Genomic DNA, 20375 nt, shown 5'->3' with positions numbered 1-20375 from the left:
CTGATCCAATCTTTTTGAAACTTAGAGGGTGTTTTGAGGAGAGTCACCATATGCTATGCTGCAAATTTGGTGTCTCTACCTTAAAAAAACAGCCTTCCTAGAGTTCCAGATACACACAGATCAAGTCTGCATTATACCCCATGGGAATTGGTCTTCATTGTGCCCAGCAAATATTTCCCTCCCCCGCTCCACTTTCTGATGGCCCTGAAGTGGGGGGAGGGCCTCCAAACTGAGAGATCTCCTGCCCCCACCTGGGGATTGGCAACCCTAGCTCCACATAAGGCAGGGTTGTGTCACTTTGTCCTTATAGGTTCATCTATGAAGCGATTTCTGGGCCAATGGGAGAAGAAGAAGGTATATGGGGAACAATACCACAGTAGCATAGGGCTGTGTGCCCAGTCCAGCAGAAATCTCTGGATCCTGTCCTGTGTAAATGGAGAGGGGGCTGTGGCTCAGAGGTAGAGCATCTGCTTGGCACGCAGAAAGTCCCAGGTTCAATCCCCAGCATCTCCAGATAAAAGGATCAGACAGCAGGTGATAGAAAACACCTCAGCTTGACACCCTGGAGAGCCACTGCCGGTCTAATTAGACCACACTGACCTTGATGGACCAAGAGTCTGATTTGGTATAAAGCTTCAAGTGCAGGGCTTTTTTTTGTAGCAGGAACTCTTTTGCATATTAGGCCACACCCACCTGATGTAGCCAATCCTCTAAGAGCTTTCAGGGCTCTTAGTACAGGGCCTACTGTAAGCTCTTGGAGGATTGGCTACATCAGGGGTGCGTGTCCTAATATGCAAAGGAGTTCCTGCTACAAAAAAAGCCCTGCTCAGATGTAGATACATGAAGGATTGCACCTTATTCATACAGATAAGGAAAACAGCACAAGCAATATTTTAGCCCAGTTATTCAGCCAGAAATAAAGATTAATAGAAAGGCAGTGGGATAAATGACAGGCGTTTATTGTTAAACCTAATTAAAATTAGAATTCAGGGACAGCGTTTCGTAACTTAAATCCCTTTTAAAGGTAACAATATTTTAAATGCTTTTAAAGGTAATTGCATCAATATCACTTGTATTTAATGACACATTGTCTTGAGTTGACTAAGAACATGCCTCTTAGGCCCCGAGAAAATTTTTTTTACCACTATGGGCCTGCCACTTTGGACTGAATGATCACGCCAGGCTGGATGGGGGATGACCGCAAACTATTATGTGTGAAAAGGCAGTAGTATGCTTTTCTCCTGTTTTTTTTTTTTAAACCCACTGCTGTTAAGTGTAAACACCATAACAGAAAATGTATGTTGCTACTTCAATGGGATGATAACGAAAAGGAACAGACGCTTGCGTATTTCAGCGTTAAGCATCATCTCGGCTGAAGATAATGCAATATTTATGTATCTGCCAAAGAGACACTTGAACGTACATTTATTTGCCATGGCTCACGAACATGGCCTTGGTGATCTTTTTTAAAAAAAACCCATCCAGCAAACCTGCCTTTTGGCCCCACCAGTCATCTAAGGCAGACGATGATCAAAAGATTCAGAAAATGGAAACGAACCAAAAACAGTGGGTTGAAACCTTATATCTGGGCCCCGTTATTATTGTTGTTGTTAAATGCTATGCGCTCCTACAAGATGCGCGCCGCTCCAACCTTTGTGCCGACGGACAGCGTTGATTGCAAAAAAAAAAAAATCTAACACAACAGAGGAGGCCGAGCGCTACAGATAAAAGCCATCCCATTCATTTAGAGCAGCCGCGCATCTCTTCTGACAGCAGCACGGGGAGGAGACGGTTACTCCTAATAAGGGAGGTAGCCCCTCCATGCTATTTATCCCGGCCTGCAATTCCATCGCCCCCCCCCCTCCCCAGCTTGTCAAAGGTAAATGAACCCACCGCTCCCACAAGCAGGACTAAGGCCCATCCCCCATGCGGCTGCGAGAGCACAACACGTTTCTTTCCCGGATGATCAAAAATGCACTTACTGTTTGTAAGGAAACACCATTCCTCGGCTTATCAAATCCAAAAGCTGCAAGGACGGCGGCTGGGTGAGAAGAACCACGCGGGGAAGAGGAAACCCCTCCTCCAAGGACACCCTGTTTAATATCACTGCCTTAGCATCTTCCATAGCAAGGGAAGGGAAGGGGGGGAACCCGCAGACCTTTTCCTTCCTCCTCTTCTATGCCCCAAGGCAAGGAGTCAAGAGCATGTCTATCCCCACACACACATATACAGGGCACTCCCCCCCTCATCCATACACACACACTGGAATTGCATTTCTGAAGAGAAAAAGCTACTTTTCCCCTCCAATTTTGACCTATCAGGATTACAATTCTTGGTGCTCTCAGCGCTTGGAAGACCAGTAAAGCCTTAATTTTAACCGAATAGGGGTGGGGAAGAAGACAGAGGCATAAGGAGAGGTTAGTCTTGAGACAGTTGGCTAGAGGCAGGGTGATGAAGGAACCCCGTCTCTGAGAATGTCAAAGCCAAAAAAAAAGAGGTGAGAAAAATGACACAAACACAGTGGCATAATTCAATTATTCAGTTCAAGATATGGGAGAGAACTGAGGCAGATCCCTGTTTTGTTAGCAATTCAAAGGCCTCATTTTGGGCAAGGAGCTCACAGGAGCGGAGCTCCAGAACCTCTACATTTATTGTGCTCCTTCGTTCTTATCCCTCCCCCCCCCCACACCAAATACTTGCTTCTGGGCTCCATTGTTCAACCCCCCCGTGAGAATTTTGCTGACCTCTAAGATTCGATAAACTTTCTAGTATCCCCCCCCCCCACACACAAAAAAAATGGGAAAATAACCAAAACATATCAAGCAGACGTTTGGAAATCTTCCTCCTGCTACTATGGGCCACATAGGAGAAAGTCATTTTAAAAGTATGCTGGGAGTAAGGTTTTATGATGACAATTATAATTCAAGAAGCATTTTAAGGTAGATGCTGAGCTGATAGAATTTAGTACACCTTCTGATGATGTCAGGGGTGTATGGCATATGTAAATGACGACTACGACAACTGCAGATTTATACCCTGCCCTTCTCTCTGAAACAGAGACTCGGAGTGGCTTACAATCTCTTACATCTTCTCCCCCCGTAACAGACACCCTGTGAGGTGAATGGGGCTGAGAGGGCTCTTACAGCAGCTGCCGTTTAAGAACATAAGAGAAGCCATGTTGGATCAGGCCAATGGCCCATCCAGTCCAACACTCTGTGTCGCATAAGAACATAAGAAAAGCCATGCTGGATCAGGCCAATCGCCCATCCAGTCCAACACTCTGTGTCACACTGTGGCCAAAAAGGAAAACAAACAAACAAACAAACAAACCCAAGTGCCATCAGGAGGTTCACAATTGGGGATAGAAGCCCTTCCACTTTGCCCCCCACTCCCAAGAACCAAAAATATAGAGCATCACTGCCCCAGACAGTTCCAACAATACGCTGTGGCTAATAGCCACTGATGGACCTCTGCTCCATATTTTTATCCAATCCCTTCTTGAAGCTGGATATGCTTTTAGCCGCCACCACCTCCTGCGGCAGTGAATTCCACATGTTAATCACCCTTTGGGTGAAGAAGTACTTCCTTTTACCTGTTCCAACCCAACTGCTCAGCAATTTCATTGAATGCCCACGAGTTCTTGTATTGTGAGAAAGGGAGAAAAGTGCTTCTTTCTCTACTTTCTCCATCCCATGCATTATCTTGTAAACCTCTATCATGTCACCCCTGAGTCGATGTTTCTCCAAGCTAAAGAGCGCCAAATGTTTCAACCTTTCTTCACAGGAAAAATATTCCAACCCTTTAATCATTCTAGTTGCCCTTTTCTGCGCTTTTTCCAATGCTATAATATCCTTTTTGAGGTGCGGTGAACAGAATTTCCAATGCTTTAATATCCTTTTTGAGGTGCGGTGAACAGAATTGTACACAGTATTCCAAATGAGTACTGTGTACAATTCTAGTCACCGCACCTCAAAAAGATGCGGTGACAACTTCAAGGACAGCTCTGCGAGAGCTCTGGCTGACCCAAGGCCATTCCAGCAACTGCAAGTGGAGGAGTGGGGAATCAAACCCGGTTCTCCCAGATAGAGTCTGCGCACTTCACCACTACACCAAACTAAGTAATGAAAATTAGTTGTGCTAATGAGCTCTGGCACCTCTTTTTCTACAAAATGACCCCTGTCAATTCAGATTTCACTACCTAATTCTCAACATGATCCTATTTGCGTATACTTAAATCCAGAGATTGGAGCCCACGGTCATCTTTCTACGAATCTGAGAAAAGCCCCAGATTTGTAGAAAAATCTCAAATCTAAACAAACATATAGATTAGGAGGGTTGAAACCCCTAAAAATGATGATAGGAGGGCCTGTAACTTTAAGAAACAGGTACCCTCAGTGGCTGTTGCTAGGCAGAGCTGTAACAAGGCGAGTGGGCACAGAAAGCTGAGGGTTGCAGAAATACTATATCAATCAATAAATGCGTTATTATTACCCTTGTCATTTGTGTGTTTACCATTTTCACCACAATAACCACGATGAATGTAAAGGCGCAATTTTATATTCTTGCCTCAGGTGCAAAATGAGCTAGTTATGGATCTATTGCTAGGCAACCACAACAGTACTGCCTCCCTTCAATTCTTGGTTTCAGTTGGGAAAAGGTATGGGGAGCGGCAGGGCCAGTTTGGTGTGTGCACTCTTCCGGGAGAACCGGGTTTGATTCCCCACTCCTCCACTTGCACCTGCTGGAATGGCCTTGGGTCAGCCATAGCTCTTGTAGGAGTTGTCCTTGAAAGGGCAGCTTCTGTGAGAGCTCTCTCAGCCCCACCCACCTCACAGGGTGTCTGTTGTGGGGGGAGAAGATAAAGGAGATTGTGAGCAGCTCTGAGACTCTGAGGTGCAGAGTGAAGGGTGGGCTATAAATTCAGTATCATCATCATCTTCTTCGTGGGAGGACTTATAAGGGCCAGGCGCAGCAGCAAGCAACAGCCAGGCAATTTGTCACCATACAACTCGCACAACTCACCAGGCCTGACTGCTTACTACTGTTCAGCAGTAGCTGCTCCCCACCCCCACCCCAAGCCTCAGTGGTCAGAATGTCAGACTAGAATCTGGGAGAGCCGGACTCGAATCTTCACTCTGTTGTGGAAGCTCACCGGGGCGTTTTCCGCACTGACCTTGCTCCGTGGCAGGCTTCCGTTTCTGTCCGGAGCGAGCTAGTGATTTAGCGCCAGCTGCTCTGCACCGCCATTTTGCTCCAGGGCAACCTGCGATTTGGCATGCAGCAACGGAAACCTGTTTTTGCTGTGCGGCAAATCGCGGGTTGCCCTGGAGCAAAATGGTGGCGCAGGGCAGCAGGTGTGAAATCGCTAGCTTGCTCCGGACAGAAACAAAAGCCTGCCACGGAGCAAGGTTAGTGTGGAAAAAGCCCCAGTGACTTCTGGCCAGTTGCAACCTCTCAGCCTAACCTACCTCACTGAGTTGTTGTGAAGACAAAATGGAATGATGTAAACTGCTTAGGAGCCTCGTCGCACAGAGTGGTAAAGCTGCAGTACTACAGTCCAAGCTCTGCTCATGACCCGAGTTCAACTTGTATTTCTCCCATGGCATCCAGGAACTGGGCAAAGGAACCTCTGGCTCTTTCCTTCCTTCCTCAGGAGGCTGGGGGGGGGAGCCTCAGCCAATAGAAGGAAGAGAGGCTTGGCTCAATATGCTATTGAGAGAGCCTGGCAAAGCAAACTATTCCTCCCCCCTTCCTTCCTATGGGAGAAGCCTCAGCCAATAGAGAAAATAGAGGCTTTGCTCTGTCACTGCTATGCTATTGAGCAAGCCTTGCAAAACAAGCTGTTATGCAGAAGGAAGCAAAGAGTCCACCAACTTGTGAGGAAGCTTGTTCCACTGAGGATCAGCTCTGTCAGGAAGTTCTTCCTAATACTGAGCCAGAAACTCTTCAGATTTAATTTCAACCCAGTGGTTCAGGTCCGACCTTCATATCCTCAATATGACAACCCTTAGAATCATAGAGTTTGAAGGGACCTCTAGGGTCATCTAGTCCAACCCCCTGCACAAAGCAAGAAACTTGCAAACACCTCCCCCTAAATTCACAGGGTCCTCATTGCTGTCAGATGGCCATCTAGCCTCTGTTTAAGAACCTTCAAGGAAGGAGAGCCCACCACCTCCCGAGGAAGCCTGTTCCACTGAGGAACCATTCTAACGGTCAGGAAGTTCTTCCTGATGTTGAGCCGGAAACTCTTTTGATTTAATTTCAACCCACTGGTTCCGGTCCTACCTTCCGGGGCCACAGAAAACAATTCTACACCATCCTCTACGTGACAGAGGACTTCAAGTACTTGAAGATGGCAATCTTATCACCTCTCAGCTATCTCCTCTCCAGGCTAAACACACCCGGCTCCTTTAACTTTTCTTCACAGGACTTGGTCTACAGACCCCTCACCATCTTTATCACCCACCTCAGCTTGTCTGGAAATGTGGTGCTCAAAACTGAACACCATACTCCAGGCGAAGTCTTACCAGCTCAGAGTAAAGCGATACCATCACTTCATGTGATTTGGATACTACACTTCTGTTAATACAGCCCAAAATTGCATTTGCCTTTTTAGCCACCACATCACACTGGTGACTCATGTTCAGCGTATGGTTCACCAAGACCCCTTGATCTTAGACTACTGAGAGACTACTGACAAGACAAGTCTCCCCCATCCTATAACCACGCACTGGATTTTTCCTACCTAAATGCAGAACTTCACATTCATTCATTCAATCATTTATTTATGTTATATGCGGGAGCCCATTCCATACAGACTCAAGGCGGCTAATAGTGTAAAATAGACAGTAAACAAAACATTAAATATTAAAACAATAAAACAATCAGATAAATAACAATGGTGCTACATCAGGCAGATCATATAATATTTTCTTTCTCACGCACACAGATCCTGGGCAGTTAGTAATCAAAGCACTATGGATCCAGATGTGGTGGCAGCCGTCTCTCATTAGATGTCATATGCCATCTGAAACAGTTCAGTCTTGCAGGCCCTGCGGAACTGCGATAAATCCCGCAGGGCCCTGATGGCTTCTGGAAGGGTATTCCAAAGTATTGGGGCCACAACCGAGAAGGCTCTTGCTCTAGTGGAGTTGAGCCTAGCCTCCTTTAGCCCAGGGACAGGCAAAAGATTTTGAGAGCTTGATCGCAGTGCTCTCTGGGGAACATGTGGGGCAAGGCGGTCCCGCAGATAGGTAGGTCCTAGGCCATAGAGGGCTTTGAAGGTTAATACCAGGACCTTGAAACGGATTCGGTACGCAACAGGCAGCCAGTGCAGCGCTCTCAGCACAGGCTGAATGTGCTCCTGACGAGGAAGCCCCATTAGTAGCCTGGCTGCAGCATTCTGCACCAGCTGCAGCTTCCAAATCTGAGTCAAGGGGAGCCCCACGTAGAGAGCGTTACAGTAATTGATTCTTGAGGTGACCGAGGCATGGATCACTATTGCTAAGTCGCTGCGCTCAAGGTAGGGGACCAACTGCCGTGTTTGCTGAAGATGAAAAAAAACCCCAGCTCTGGCAGTGGCTGCTACTTGGGCCTCCATAGTTAAGGAGGACTCCAGGAGCACTCCCAAGCTCTTAACCCTTGACGCTGGCGTCAATGGTGCCCCATTGAAGGCTAGTAGAGGAATCACCCTTCCCAGGCCGCTGCGACTTAGATAGAGAACCTCCATCTTCGTTGGATTCAGATAGAGAACCTCCATCTTCGTTGGATTCAGCTTTAGCCTGAGCCATCCCTGTTAAAACTTATCCCTGTTAAAATTCATTTTACTGGTTTTAACCCAGTTTTCCAGCCTGTCAAGATCATCAACAAAAAGACATAAGAGAAGCCATGTTGGATCAGGCCAATGGTCCATCCAGTCCAACACTCTGTGTCACACAGTGGCCAAAAACTCCAGGTGCCATCAGGAGGTCCACCAGTGGGGATAGAAGCCCTCCCACTGTGCCCCCCCCCAAAGAACCAAGAATATAGACCATCACTGCACCAGACTGAGAATTCCAACAATAAGCTGTGGCTAACAGCCACTGATGGACCTCTGCTCCAGATGCTTATCCAATCCCCTCTTGAAGCTGTCTATGCTTGTAGCCGCCATCACCTCCTGTGGCAGTGAATTTCATGTGTTAATCACCCTTTGGGTGAAGAAGTACTTCCTTTTATCCGTTCTAACCCAACTGCTCAGCAATTTCATTGAATGCCCACGAGTTCTTGTATTGTGAGAAAGGGAGGAAAGTACTTCTTTCTCTACCTTCTGTATTTCATGTATAATCTTGTAAACCTCTATCATGTCACCCCTCAGTCAACGTTTCTCCAAGCTAAAGAGCCCCAAGCTCTTTCTCCATAGGGAAAGTGTTCCAACCCTTGAATCATTCTGGTTGCCCTTTTCATCCTTGCACTGAACTATCTGCTACAGCTCCAAGATCTCCTTCCCTCTCAGTCTTGGCTAGTTCAGACCCTATTAGCATCCTGCAGCTTTCAGCAACCATAAGCATAAGCTGTATTCCAAAAGCCATCTATGCAGGAGCATTTTCTATTTTGGCACTTTCAATTCTTAATCATTGTTATGCAAAACAGCCTTCAAAGAATCTCATTCTCGTATATTATTGTTCCAACAGATGTCCCCGCGTTGTGGTTATTTCGCTCTCCAGCGACACGGAGTTCCCAGCACCCTTCCCAGAAAGAGGCACATCCTAGCACAGCTGTTTAGAGGCGCACAGACAAAGCCTTTGCGAGCCACGCCAGCCAAGCATGTGCAGGCAACAATGGAAGTGCTCCAAAGGACCCCCGTTCGACTGGAGCCATATGGCACAGCGGAGCCTGTCCACGCAAACGAAGAGACGCGTCTCAAGGACAAAATGGACAGCTCTCCCTAATTTGCCCATCTGTCTTAGGCTGTTTAGGGGTTTAAAGGCGAAGCAGGTTGTTTACTGGGATGCTCTGCTGTGGCCCACTTAGTTTTTTAGACCGGTTTCCCTGCCGTTTAAATGTTTGCTCTGTCTGTACTGTGCCTACGTCTAAATAGGATGGTAGCGAAACCGATTAAAACGCTGCATAAACCTGGGCGGAATCAGCTGCCATCAACAGACCCAAATCTACAGCCAAACATTACACTAAGTATAATGGTGTAGTGGTTAAGTGTGCAGACTCTTATCTGGGAGAACCGAGTATGATTCCTCACTCCTCCACTTGCACCTGCTGGAATGGCCTTGGGTCAGCCATAGCTCTCGCAGAGGTTGTCCTTGAAAGGGCAGCTGCTGTAAAAAGCTCTCTCAGCCCCACCTGCCTCTCAGGGAGTTTGTTGTGGGTGGGTGGGGGGAAGGTAGAGGAGATTGTGACCGCTCTCAGAGTATAGGGCGGGATATAAATCCAATATCATCTTCTTCTAAGTCGAATGTCTGAACTCCGGTAAGCATTCGATATTTGCATACGAATTCCACCGTGCCCGCAAATGTGGTAAATTAATTATCGTATGGAAGTGGGTGTAGTATAACCAGGTGATCTGAAGATTGTCTAGGCCATTCTTGCTCTTTTTGCGGTGAGTGAGGTTTATTTTTTGGGCTGAGAGAACTGTGACTGACCCAAGGTCACCCAGCTGGCTTCAGGTGGAGGAGTGGGGAATTGAACCCAGTTCTCCAGATTAGAGTTTGCTGCTCTTAACCATTACACCACACTGGCTCTCAGAAATGTGAAAACACTGGTGGGAGGGCCAAACATGTCATTATTCATCTGCGTGTGCCAGGGAAGTATCATTACTCACTTGCTTATGCCAGAGAAGTAGAGAGATGGATTTTCAGGCATTCACAAAATTCACTGCAGCAGCATTCACATACAAAACTCCAAATTCACCCACTTTTGGAATTTGCTACGATAGAACTCTTAAAGCCTAGCATTTGCATAGCATGAAAGCCAAATGCTCAAAGTGCTCTGCACATGTTATTTCGGTCATCTGCACAACAAACCTGTGAGACAGGCCAGTGCATTATCCCCATGTGAGAAACTGGGGTGAGACATAGATAACGATCACCATTTCTTGTCATTATCATTGTTCTGTCCTTCAGTCTTAAATTTTTGAAAAAATTTAATCTGAAGGCAATTTAAGCATTTTGTCAGAGAGATGGGCTTTCCAGGAAAACTTGGATCAAAAATGCGGGGGGGGAGGGAAATCCTGATTAAAATTTTAATATTTGAATATATATCTAAATTGGACTACTGCAACTTGCTCTACGCAAGCTTGCCCTTAGGACTGATCCGGGAACTCCAGCGGGTGCAGAATTGCGGCAGCACGATTGCTGACTGAACTGCCTGCACGGGCAGGCAGTCGGCCGCTGCTGCGCCGTCTGCACTAGCTACCAATCGAGTACCGGATCCATTTCAAGGTTCTAGTATTGACTTAGAGCCTGGACCAACGTACCTGCGGGACCATCTCTCCCCATACGAGCCCCGGAGGCTACTACGATCGGCCAACCGACATCTTCTCACTATCCCTGGCCCAAAGGACATCCGGCTTGCCTCGACCAGGGCCAGGGCCTTTTCAGCCCTGGCCCCAACCTGCTGGAATCAGTACCATTCTGGAGGGCCTACAAAATGGAGCACTTCCGCCAGACTTTTGACAGAGGCAGGTGGGCGTCCTCATACCATCTAACTGGCCTCCCTGCACCGACTATCGTCCTGATAACCAGGGACTGGGCCGACACTTGATATTTGACATCTAAGACATCTATGATTCCTGTCTCTCAACCTGTGAATTATGTCCATACCACCAACGTCGCCTTATTTCATTTTTTTATTTAATGGTTTTAACTGTTTTTTAACTGTTTAACTGTTTGATTTTAACTGTTCCATTGCAATCCACCCTGAGCCCATCATGGGAAAGGGCAGACTATAAATTCGCAAAATTAAAATAAAATAATAAAAATAAAATAATGTTAGCAAAGGAAGGCAAATAAGCCACGTACAAGCCTGGACCATATGCAAACACTAGGGTTTCCCCCCATGCGTCCCACACTACTGGGATTTATACGAAGCGTTCAGCCATAAGCAGGGCTCTTTTTCTAGCAGGAGTTCCACTGCGTATTAGGCCATGCCCCCCTGATGTAGCCAATCCTCCAAGAGCTTACAGGGCTCTTAGTACAGAACCTACTGTAAGCTCCAGGAGGATTGGCTACATCGGGAGGGCGTGGCCTAATATGCAGAGGAGCCTCTGCTAGAAGCCCTGGCCGTAAGAATTATTCACACATGATGCAGGCTGGCTCAGAAGGAAGCATTCACATTCATATGTCACATTTTTAGATGTACATTCAAAACATCTATTTATGGGGCCCCGAGACCCACTTCAATCTGGCTTTAGGTGATATTTGGAATAACAGCAGTGGCCTTGGCTGATGATCTTCTCTTACAGTCAGATGAGGTCAATCCATTGCTAATGATACTCTCAGGGCTTTTTTTGTAGTCGGAACTCCTTTGCATATTAGGCCACACACTCCTGCTGTAGCCAATCCTCCAAGAGCTTACAGGACTCTTAGTTTGGTGTAGTGGTTAAGTGTGCGGACTCTTATCTGGGAGATCCAGGTTTGATTTCCCACTCCTCCACTTGCAACTGCTGGAATGGCCTTGGGTCAGCCATAGCTCTGGCAGAGGTTGTCCTTGAAAGGGCAGCTCCTGTGAGAGCCCTCTCAGCCCCACCCACCTCACAGGGTGTCTGTTGTGGAGGGAGAAATATAGGAGATTGTGAGCCGCTCTGAGTCTCTGATTCAGAGAGAAGGATGGGGTATAAATCTGCAGTCGTCTTCTTCTACTTCTTAGTACAGGGCCTACTGTAAACTCGGAGGATTGGCTACATCAGGGGTATGTGGCCTAATATACAAAGGAAGAAGAAGATGATATTGGATTTATATCTCGCCCTGTACTCTGAATCTCAGAGACTCAGAGCAGCTTGTTGTTGTTCAGTCGCACAGTTGAGTCCCACTCTTTGCGACCCCATGAACAAAGTCACGCCAAGCCCTCCTGTCTTCCACCATCCTCTGAAGTCTGCTCAAATTCGTGTTTGTTACATCAGTAACGCTGTCCAGCCATCTCATCTTTTGCCGTTCCTCTTTTTTTGCCTTCTGTCTTTCCCAGCATCAGGATCTTCTCCAGGGAGTGCTCCCTTCTCATTTGGTGGCCAAAGTATTTGAGCTTCAGCTTCCGCATCTGACTTTCCAGGAACAGTCAGGGTTGATTTCCCTTAGAAGTGACTGATTTGATCTTCTTGCAGTCCAAGGGACTCTCAAGAGTCTTCTCCAGCACCACAGCTCGAAAGCACCTATTATTCTGCGCTCAGCCTTCCTTATGGGCCAGCTCTCACAGCCATACATTACTACTGGGAATACCATCGCTTTTACTATACGGACTTTTGTTGGCAGGGTGGTGTCTCTACTTTTTATTATACTGCTCAGGTTCGCCATAGCTGTCCTCCCAAGGAGCAAACGTCTTTTAATTTCATGACTACAGTCACCATCTGCAGTGATCTTGGACCCCAGAAATGTGAAGTCTGTCACTACTTCCATGTCTTCCCCTTCTATTTGCCAAGGTGTGATGGGGCCAGATGCCACGACCTCAGAGCAGCTTACAATCTCCTATATCTTCTCCCCCCACAACAGACACCCTGTGAGGTGGGTGGGGCTGAGAGGGCTCTCAAAGCAGCTGCCCTTTCAAGGACAACCTCTGCGAGAGCTATGGCTGACCCAAGGCCATTCCAGCAGGTGCAAGTGGAGGAGTGGGGAATCAAACCTTGTTCTCCCAGATAAGAGTCTAAACACTTAACCACTACACCAAACTGGCTCACTGCACCAAACTGACTCTCAGGAGTTCCTGCTACAAAAAAAAGCCCTGCTCTTAGACCCATTCATTCATTTTAAAATGTCCACCTTTTCTCCAAAGAAGCCCGAGAAGCATATATGGCCCTTGCCTCTTTGGTTCATTTATTTTGTCCTCACACAATCCTGTGAGATCAGTTCCTTGTGGTTCAAGGCACCTTAAAACAGACTGAAAGAGAGCGTTGATCCCTAGGCCAAGCCACTGAGTTCACAGATCAATGCGAATTTGAACCCCAGGGAGCTAAGTCTGCCGAGTCTGGGCTGGGAAATTCATGGCCACTTTGGGGGTGGAGCCCGGGGAGGGTGGGGTTTGTGGAGTGGAGAGACTTCAGTGGGTTATAATCAGAGCTCACTTTGTAGCAGGAGCTCCTTTGCATATTAGGCCACACACCCCTGATGTAGCCAATCCTCAAAGAGCTTACAGTAGGCCCTGTAAGAAGAACCCTGTAAGCTCTTGGACCACTGGCTACATCAGAGAAGGCTCCTGCTACAAAGTGAGCCCTGGAATATAATGCCATACAGCCCACCTTCCAAAGCAGCCCTTCTCTCCAAGGGAACTGGTCTCCGTTGCCTGGAGATCAGCAACTCTACCGGGTCTCCCAGATCTTAACCCAGCACTCAACCGCTATACCACATGGGAGTCTGATGTACACCTAAAAATATAATGAATGAAGCAGCCCTAAGAGCATCCTGCCATTTGCCTTCTGCATATAATTGTCTGAATGGAATGCCCCATTTCCAGTCTACTACCAAGTGACAAAGTCCAACTTCCTTTCATTTCCTTACCGTCCTCCAATGACGTCGAAGAGGTGCTGCCAGTGATCGTTGATTTTGTTGAGTTTCTCGTCGATTTCGGCCACGCGGCTCTTGTTGCTGGCCTTGATCAGCTGGTCGCCCACTTGCTTTAGAGAGACCAGCTTGTTTTCACTGAATTGGTTGATTTCCTCCATGCAGTCCTAAGGGAGAAAGAATATGTATCAGAAGCCCCGCGGCGCAGAGTGGTGAAGCTGCAGTATTGCAGTCCAAGCTCTCTGCTCATGACCTGAGTTCGATCCTGGCGGAAGGCGGTTTCAGGTAGCCGGCTCAAGGTTGGCTCAGCCTTCCATCCTTCTGCGGTTGGTAAAATGAGTCCCCAGCTTGCTGGAGGGAAAGTGTAGATAACTGGGGAAGGCAATGGCATACCACCCCGTAAAAAGTCTGCCGCAAAAACGTCGTGATGCGACGTCACCCCAGAGTCGGAAACGAGTGGTGCTTGCACAGGGGACTTACCTTTACCTTTTTATATATATGTGTGTATATATGTATGTATTTATCTATGTATGTAAGTGTATATACACACACATATATATACATATATATATATGTATATATAATGTGTGTGTGTGTGTGTATATATACACACACACACAAACACACATTATTTGTACAATAAAGTTTGAGTCCAGTGGCACCTTTAAGATCAATAAAGTTTTATATAAAGTATAAGCTTTTGTGTTCATACGCGTTTCTTCAGATACACTGAGATGGAAGCTGACAGTCCATATATCTAGCTAGAGGGTAAGCAGCAAATTATCATACAGCTTAATAAAGTTGTTTGACAGATACAAGGACCAGACTGGAATACGACGAGTGGTCTTTGATGTCAACTTGCCCAACTTTCTGATCTATCTGGGTGTACACACAAGCCTCATCTGGGAGTTTTTCTGGACTAATTGCCATCTTGGCAGTTACGGTATTAGATTTTAAATTTAGATTACTGTATTTTAATTTAATCGTTTTCAATTGTTTTTATTTGGTTGTAACCCACCCTCAGCCCACTTGTGGGGATTGAAATGTGACAAAACAGGGGTGGCCAACAGTAGCTCTCCAGATGTTTTTTGCCTACAACTCCCATCAGCCCCAGCCATTGGCCATGCTGGCTGAGGCTGATGGGAGTTGTAGGCAAACAAAACATCTGGAGAGCTACCGTTGGCCACCCCGTGATAAAACAAATAAATAAAAAGCTTAGTTGATATGGTCAGCATTTGTCTGGGTTTAATTTCGGGGAAGGATATGAAAGCTTACAATTTGAATAAAACTATATGAACTCTATGCAATAATTTTATCTATGAAATAATTCTTGGTTTATCTTTTCATGTAAACAAGAGGCCTTACTTTAAACTCTCTGTCTTTAAAGTTAACTTAATTGGCTTTGTTTTTAGCAATTCTGAGAAACCTTGCAAATAATCCCACAAAAATGTCTTATCGTCAGATATTGTTACTGTTCCACTTAGAATTGCCCACCTATGTTTATGGCATTAAAATGAAGGGGGGGGGGCACATGAGAGCCAGTTTGGTGTAGTGAACTCTTATCTGAGAGAACCGGGTTTGATTCCCCACTCCTCCACTTGCACCTGCTGGAATGGCTTTGGGTTAGCCATAGCTCTTGCAGGAGTTGTCCTTGAAAGGGCAGCTTTTCTGAGAGCTCTCTCAGTCCCACCTACCTCACAGGGTGTCTGTTGTGGAGGCGGAGGGGTGGAAGGTAAAGGAGATTGTGACCGTACTGAGATTCAGAGTACAGGGCAGGCTATAAATCCACTATCATCATCCAATATCATCATCTCCCTATTTGGTCTCTTAGAGGCAATTCCGGCTCACCACAAAAGACCAGGAAAAGAGTTACTTGCAAGGCGGGCCTGACATTTAAACCCTTTTAAGCACCCCTGTTATTCAGACCCTCAAAGCCATGGCATTGCTACCACTTGCTGGCATGCGCTGGGCTGCGGCCCTACAGATGGGGTCTCAAAAGTCTGCTCACCTTCTGCAATTTGTCTATCATGTCCTCGATGCTGATGTCTGCTGACTGTAGCACTTTGCTTTCCATTTGCACCAGCCAAGCGCAGAGCTCCTTATTCTTCTCGTTGAACACAATCCAGGCGTTGAGTCGGTCCTCGATCTCTTGCTTGCGTAGAGAAACCTACAGAAGCAGACAAGCAGGGCAGCTATTCTCCTAGGCCTCGAGACGCAGACAAAACTTGCAAACACCATTCAAACGGCTGCATTGTTAGAAAGATGACTCAGTTTCCTTCCATTGAAAGATCAGGGTTTCATTGCAGATTCTCAAGCCACTGGTGGTGGTGTTGTTTCTTTGTAATAAATTTTTTTTTGTAATAAATTATTTTAATTTTTTCCCATTAAAAAAACACAGAAGCCACCATGTTGTTCCCATCTGGTTGGACTATGTGCTGCAAATGTGATCCAGAAAAATGAGTGAGTTGCATCCTGAATAAATTCTCCACTAACAGAAGACAGGGAGGATTGATTTTTGTCAACTCCTCTTACTGTTGCGGACCACCCCCCCCCCCCACCTCCCCAGTACACCTCATGTTTTTCCTGAGGGTCCCCAGTATCAGAAAGTTTATAAAATTATGGATGGAGTACAAAGAGCTGTGTTCCAATCCCTACTCTGTCACAAAGCTTTGCTGGATAGCTAGATTTGAGTCCAGTTGACCAACAAGATTTTAGAGGTATGAGCTTCCAAGAGTCGAAACTCCCTTTGTCACCTGACAAAGGGAGCTTTGATTCTTGAATTCTTATACCCAGAAACCCCTGATGGTCTCTATGGTGCTACTGGACTCAAACCTAGCTGTTCGAGTGCAGATCAACATGGCTACCTCTTGAAAGCCCCCCCGCAGAAGCTCTCCCCATCTCATGAACCAATGAACTGGTTCAGAAAACGGAAACGGTTCGTGAGGATTCATGGTTTCTCATGAACCACCACAAACTTCCATCCTCCAGTTTGTGCCCATCCCTATGAGCTACTGGACTTAAACCTAGCTGTTCAAGTGTAGACCAATACGGCTACCTGTTGAAACCCCCCGCAGAAGCTCCCCCCATCTCATGAACCAATGAACTGGTTCAGAAAACGGAAACGGTTCGTGAGGATTCATGGTTTCTCACGAACCACCACAAACGTCCATCCTCCCAGTTTTCGCCCATCCCTATGAGCGATTCTCTCTCAAGTGAACCTACAGTGTCATTAGAAGGAAGGGAGAACGAACACTGCTCCTTGCATGTGCTAGATAGACTGCCATTTTCACCAACAGCTATGCATTCAGGTAATGTGCGTTTCCATCCTGAGAGTGCTGACATTCTCATATGTGCCTCTGTGCTGTATTGAAGATTTTAGCCTGGCCTGCGCCAAATCCCTGACCTACCCATACCGACCCTAGAATACATTTGCCCTCTTTGTTTTTCCACCTCTTCCTGCAAGAGCATCTGGCCGGTTAATTCCACGGTACTCCACACCAGCTGCACAGCCTCAGTTTTTTAAATGCTTACAGAGGCCAGGGTTTTTGTTCATCCATTGTTTGTAAAAGACGCGCTTCTCTTTTGACTCTCCAGCTTCGGCACGTCTCTCTGACAGCGAACGTGTGTGTGTGTGTTCATTTATCATCTTTCGTGCGTAGGGCATTTTATGGTGAAATATTTTTCAGTGTGTGTGGGGTGGGGGGGATCAGCTCAGAGTTCGACACTGCTGTCTGAAGTGTTTTGTTTAAAAGGTTCTTGATTCGCAAAGCAGCTGGTCAGGGGCAGCGAGCCAGAGCGGAAGATGGGCTCTGCAGGTCTCTCGCACAGACTAAGTTTCAGGTCTTGAAGTCTGCACAGGTTTGTTGTAGCCAGGGGTGGGATTCTAGAAGAAGCTCCTTTGCATATTAGGCCACACGCCCCTGATGTAGCCAATCCTCTGAGAGCTTAAAGGTAAAAAGGTAGTCCCCTGTGCAAGCACCAGTCGTTTCCGACTCTGGGGTGACATTGCTTTCACAACGTTTTCACGGCAGACTTTTCACCAGGTGGTTTGCCATTGCCTCCCCCAGTCATCTACACTTTCTCCCCAGCAAACTGGGGACTCATTTTACCGACCTCGGAAGGATGGAAGGCTGAGTCAACCTGAGCTGGCTACCTGAAACCAGCTTCCACTGGAATCAAAGTCAGGTCGTGAGCAAAAGGTTCAGACTACAGTACTGCAGCTTTACCACTCTGCGCCATGAGGCTTTAAAAAGGTAAAGGTAGTCCCCTGTGCAAGCACCAGTCGTTTTTGACTCTGGGGTGATGTTGCTTTCACGTTTTCATGGCAGACTTTTTATGGGGTGGTTTGCCATTGCCTTCCCCAGTCATCTGCGCTTTCCCCCCAGCAAGCTGGGTACTCATTTTACCGACCTCGGAAGGATGGAAGGCTGAGGCAACCTGGAGCCGGCTACCTGAACCAGCTTTCACTGGGATCGAACTCAGGTCGTGAGCAGAGGGCTCCGACTGCAGTACTGCGGCAGCTTACAAGGCTCTTTTTTGTAAGCTCTTGGCTGATTGGCTACATTAGGGGTGTATGGCCTAATATGCAAAGGAGCGCCTGCTAGAATTCCACCCCTGGTTGTAGACTCGAAATGCAACAAAGAAGGCCAAGCATTTCGCAAACGGAAAGTGTTATTACTTAAGATAACAACAGGGACCATACTGTAGCAGCCCCAGTAGCCCAGAATACGTTGACCTTGTCAGAGCCCAGAAGCTAAGTAGCTTGGATGGGAGCCCAAGGAAGGCTGGGGCTCCATGCAGAGTGAGACGATGGCAAATCGCCTCTGCTCATCTTTTGTCCAGAAAATCCCAAGAGGTGGAACTTCATGGGGCTCCTGTGAGTCAGATGGGACTCGATGGCACATGCTACCTTTAGGCTAGGAGTATGTCCCTGGTATAAAGAGGAAGTATAAAGCGACTCCTTATATACTTAGGCTCTGTTCCTGTTCCTGATCTGAAATAGATTCTCTGGAGCATATATTCTTTAATTGTTCTTTTCATATGGCGAGCCAAAGGGAAATTATCAGCCCACTGTTGGAAGGGTTCCCTGGCAAGTCAAATAAACTCAAATTAGATTATCTTCTGTCAGATAGGAACCACCAGACAACAAGACAGGTGGTTAGGTCCTGTTCCCAGGTTTATAAAGAACGCAAAATGCGAGACAAATAGGCCAAACTGTAAATCTTTTTAACAAATTTCAAAGTGACTTTTTAAAAGCTTTAAAGGGTTAAATAATAATCTTTTACATTCTTTTTTTACTGTTATAACCCTCAAGTCATCTAATCTTAACATGCAGACTCTTTGTGGGACTTTTTACAGGGTACTTTTAAGGCTGTTCTAAATGACGTACACGTTCTGGTCAATGACTGTAATAATAATAAACTGAAATGGAAGACACTGATTTAATGTTTTCAGTGCAAAGAAAACAAAACCACCTGTTGGTCCTGATTCAGCTCAGTACCAAAGGAAGGGGTTGGGGTGGCCCTAGGTGGTCATGATGGCTCCCCACCCACATGGAGCTGGGTTGTTTTGGGAGAGGGGGGGATAAGGATTGCAGTGTACATGATGATATGCAGTGCTTTTTTTGTAGAAAAGCCCGGCAGGAGTTCATTTGCATGTTAAGCCATACCGCCTGGCCTGGGAGCACAAGGCTGCTGCATGGGGACTCCTGCAGAAAAAAAGCCCTGATGATATGCCTTCAGTTGCACACCTGCTAAGTTTTTCTAGATCTGGGTGCTTTTGGAAAATGCCACCAAGTAGGGCTGCCGGTCCACATTGGGCCGGCAGGGGAGGTTCATCGTGGTGGCCACTCTAGGCGTTTCCGAGAAAACTCTATGGTTTCCCTGGATGCTCTAGCATTTTGGGAGGAAAAACTCTATGGTACATTAGAAAACAGTCCCCCGCCAGAGGCCGCGGGGGACTCGGCAACCCTACCGCCAAGTCACACCCAACCTATGAATGACACAGTAGGGTTTTCAAGGCAACAGACGTTCAAGAGGGTTTGCCATTGGCTTCCTCCGCAGAGCAACCCTGCTCTTCTCTTGGTGGTTTCCCATACAAGTACTAATCTGCTTAGCTTCCGAGATCTGATGAGATCAGGCTAGGCTGGGCCATCTGTATTAAAATGGCTCAATTTGAGATGTTTGAAAAAAACCCAGAAGCTTCTTTTGCCTTGGACTTAGAATCAGACGGAGCTATTGCAAAGCATTTGTGCTCTAACACGCTACCTGCCGTACACATTCGGCTGGTCCAACTGTACCACCGCTAAATTGTAATCTAGGTCACGGAGATCAGAGTCCGGGGGGGGTTGCTTCTCTTCATTTCGGTAGTGCTGCGCTGAACAAATCAGGCTGCCTGCAGTTCAAATGTTGCAAAGCCCATGAACTCTTGAGAGGGCTTAAAGAAGAGCCATTCTTGTCTGGGACATCCACAATATGGAGATGGCCTTCTTTAAAGCAGCAGTCCCCAACCTTTTTGGCCCCAGGGACCGGTTTTGTGGAAGACAATTTTTCTACAAACCGGAGCGGGGGGGGGGGGGGGGGCGATGGTTTCGGGATGATACAATTGTGCACTTTATTTCTATTAGTTTGGGGTAGTGGTTAAGTGTGCGGACTCTTATGTGGGAGAACCAGGTTTGAT

General features: G+C 46.8%; 1 protein-coding gene across 1 annotated transcript in view; it reads right to left on the bottom strand.

The window, feature by feature from the left end:
- Positions 1-20375, bottom strand: part of SYNE2 (spectrin repeat containing nuclear envelope protein 2) — a 407300-nt gene that overhangs the window by 61569 nt on the left and 325356 nt on the right. The window contains exons 93-94 of the mRNA XM_060261546.1: positions 15706-15864; positions 13695-13864 (exon numbers count right to left, since the gene is read on the bottom strand). Coding sequence (XP_060117529.1) covers positions 13695-13864; positions 15706-15864 — 329 coding nt within the window. The remainder of the gene's footprint in view (positions 1-13694; positions 13865-15705; positions 15865-20375) is intronic.

This window comes from Heteronotia binoei, chromosome 21 (genome assembly GCF_032191835.1).
Source record: "Heteronotia binoei isolate CCM8104 ecotype False Entrance Well chromosome 21, APGP_CSIRO_Hbin_v1, whole genome shotgun sequence".
Taxonomy (NCBI): domain Eukaryota; kingdom Metazoa; phylum Chordata; class Lepidosauria; order Squamata; family Gekkonidae; genus Heteronotia; species Heteronotia binoei.
This window is presented reverse-complemented; position numbering and strand designations above follow the sequence as displayed.